The following is a 2,500-nucleotide window of genomic DNA, read 5'->3' on the forward strand; positions in this document are numbered from 1 at the left end:
AATGAAGATTTTCTTTTCACTATACAGGGGGTTGGAATATAACAGCAGAGGAGTTTAATGCATTCCTGAAGGAGACAGAGATGGAAGATTATGATATCCATATAATTTACAATCCTCGACGGAAGAGGTATGTTATATCACTACTTTCATAACAGGATCATCAGTCTGTGTATTAAGATATGTAGCTGAGACATAACTATGGTACTTAAAACCTGAAAATATCTCCCCTTACAAGAGAAAATGCAGGTAATGTTTTAATCAATAAATTATTAGCCACAATTTTAGTTAAAAAAACAATGGGCAAAATAAATAAGCCCATTTAGGGCTTTGGTTATTATCTGCATTTTTTCCAGTCAATCTTTTTAACATTTCATTTAAAACCTGTTTTTGACAAACTTTTCATTGACTAGGTCTATCCAGTCCCCCTGTATGTTGTGGTTCCTCTGAAACTTTATGAGTTGGGCACAGATGGCAAGAATACTGTAATATAAGTTTATTTATAATATTTACACATAGATTTCTCTACAAGTGCTTAATCACCAAGGAGTCAGTTATTAGTCCTACCTATCTCACCTGTGTACCCTTTCCTTTGATTTTTGGAAAGGGTCTTTTGTATTATTTAATTGTCTTAAATGTTACCAATATTATAAAAAACTATTTAATAATCATAACATCAATAACAATAATAGCAGTGTCAATATCAATTGCACAAACCCTTTCCCGATGGGTGGCATGTACATACATGCCATGGCATGCCTGGACTATCTGCATGTACGTACATGCCATGGTGTATGTATTGCCATGTCATGATTTATTTTTTATTATTATTATTATTATTTTTTTTTTTTTTTTTTTTTTTTTTTTTTTTTTTTTTTTTACAATTATGGCAAAATAATATTTTTTTTGCCACTGAAAATGTGATTAAGTAGTTTTTAACACTTTTTCTCATTTTTCCTATACTATGCATTTCATAAAGGCTTCTCGGGCTTCCGAGGTTAGCATTAAAAAGATATTATAAAGTATTCATGAAGTGATGATGTAAAACCATGTGAAAATACCGATATGTATTTTTGAAGAAAAAAAAAAAAATCACATATTTATAAAAACACTGAACATAAAAGTATATCTATATGAAAGTGATAATAAAAACCTGTTAAAACTAAAGTTATCTTAAAAATAACATAAAAAAAAAATGCAAAAAAAAAAATAACATGTCATGGCACGGCGGGACTATCTGCCGGGGGCATGTACATACATGCCATGGTGTATGTATGGATATGCCATGACTATAGAGCGAATAATGATCAACTATGGAGTCTATATAACAACAAAAATATCCTACAGTCTTGATTAATCAGGAAATATGGCAAATAGAGACCCTAGAAAATAATAATATTGAAAATACATCATAGGCTCTTAGTATTACGAAGAAAAGGCAAGGGATGCTGGTATTGGGCATGAGTGGTCGCGCATGCTAGGGTGACGATATAAGCCCCCGGCAGCGAGGCCCGGGCCACTATGAATACTACCCGTCGGGAAAAGGTTCAAACAAAAAACACATTTTCCCTCCAATTCAAGGGATGGGGAAATCAGGATCGGTCACTAGCGTCTACTGATAGACTCCTTGCCGGTTGAGCACATGTGTAGCCATTTGTCAGTAACAAAATTAAAAAACTACAGGGGACAGAACATAAATCCATGGTGGTTGGGTTAATGATTGCAGGTCTTTCCTTTGCAGCTCTTACAGAAGTGAAAGCTACACCGACGAAGAGTTCATGGAAGACTCGTATGAGGATTCAGAAGTGTGGGGCCCAATGAGGTATCAGTTCCCCTTAGTCATCCTCTAGGCTGCACGTCAACTGGACCAAAGGGTGAAAGGCATATCCTATCTTGTCATAGAGGAGAGACACACAAGCCTTCAGTGTGGGTGTTGCCTCTGGCTACCATACAGAATAAGTCATAGTAATGCCCCAGACAGTAAGACTCCTGTGCCAGAGTGAAGGCTAGGCCTCAAAGAATGTGATTTGCATCTCTCCCCTCTCCTCATCCTTTCTCATTCTAATTTCCTAAGGAAATTCTCATGATTTCAGTTTTTATTAGCGCTCTCCCCTTCATATGTAATCCAACATGTGCTGCATGTTGTAAATCTACTGTGGCTACAACTGTCACTAATGTACAGTTATTTCGGTCTATTTGCATACAAACTGCAAGAACAAAGCTAATTCTTGGCTTTGAATTAGAAAGAAAATTAATTCAGCTCAAACTTTACATGGACACATTCTGTATAACTTAGTTACTATGATAAAGTATGTGTATAAAAAAAGGCTGCTTTTCATTTTGAAACCCTTCAATTTTGATTATACATGTTTTCCTTTTCTCTTTTTCCTACTCAGAACATCAGACTTCTATTTGGCACACACACACACATGCGCTCGCACATGCACACACACATGCACACCCACGCACACGCACGCACGCACACACACACACACACACACAC

At 36.0% G+C, this 2,500-nt stretch overlaps 1 protein-coding gene across 7 annotated transcripts in view; it reads left to right on the top strand.

The window, feature by feature from the left end:
- The window catches only part of LOC119598663, a 14,379-nt gene extending 12,056 nt beyond the window's left edge, over positions 1–2,323 (top strand). For 3 of the 7 annotated variants that reach the window (XM_037948377.1, XM_037948373.1, XM_037948376.1), the window contains exons 13-14: positions 28–127; positions 1,724–1,847. In XM_037948377.1, the coding sequence (XP_037804305.1) occupies positions 28–127; positions 1,724–1,847 (224 nt within the window). Of the gene's footprint in view, positions 1–27; positions 128–1,723 lie in introns of all 7 variants that reach the window. The other 4 variants (XM_037948371.1, XM_037948379.1, XM_037948378.1 and 1 more) reach the window with 4 other exon arrangements.
- The last annotated feature ends 177 nt before the right edge of the window (positions 2,324–2,500 follow it).

The sequence above is a fragment of the Penaeus monodon genome, chromosome 41, assembly GCF_015228065.2.
Source record: "Penaeus monodon isolate SGIC_2016 chromosome 41, NSTDA_Pmon_1, whole genome shotgun sequence".
Taxonomy (NCBI): domain Eukaryota; kingdom Metazoa; phylum Arthropoda; class Malacostraca; order Decapoda; family Penaeidae; genus Penaeus; species Penaeus monodon.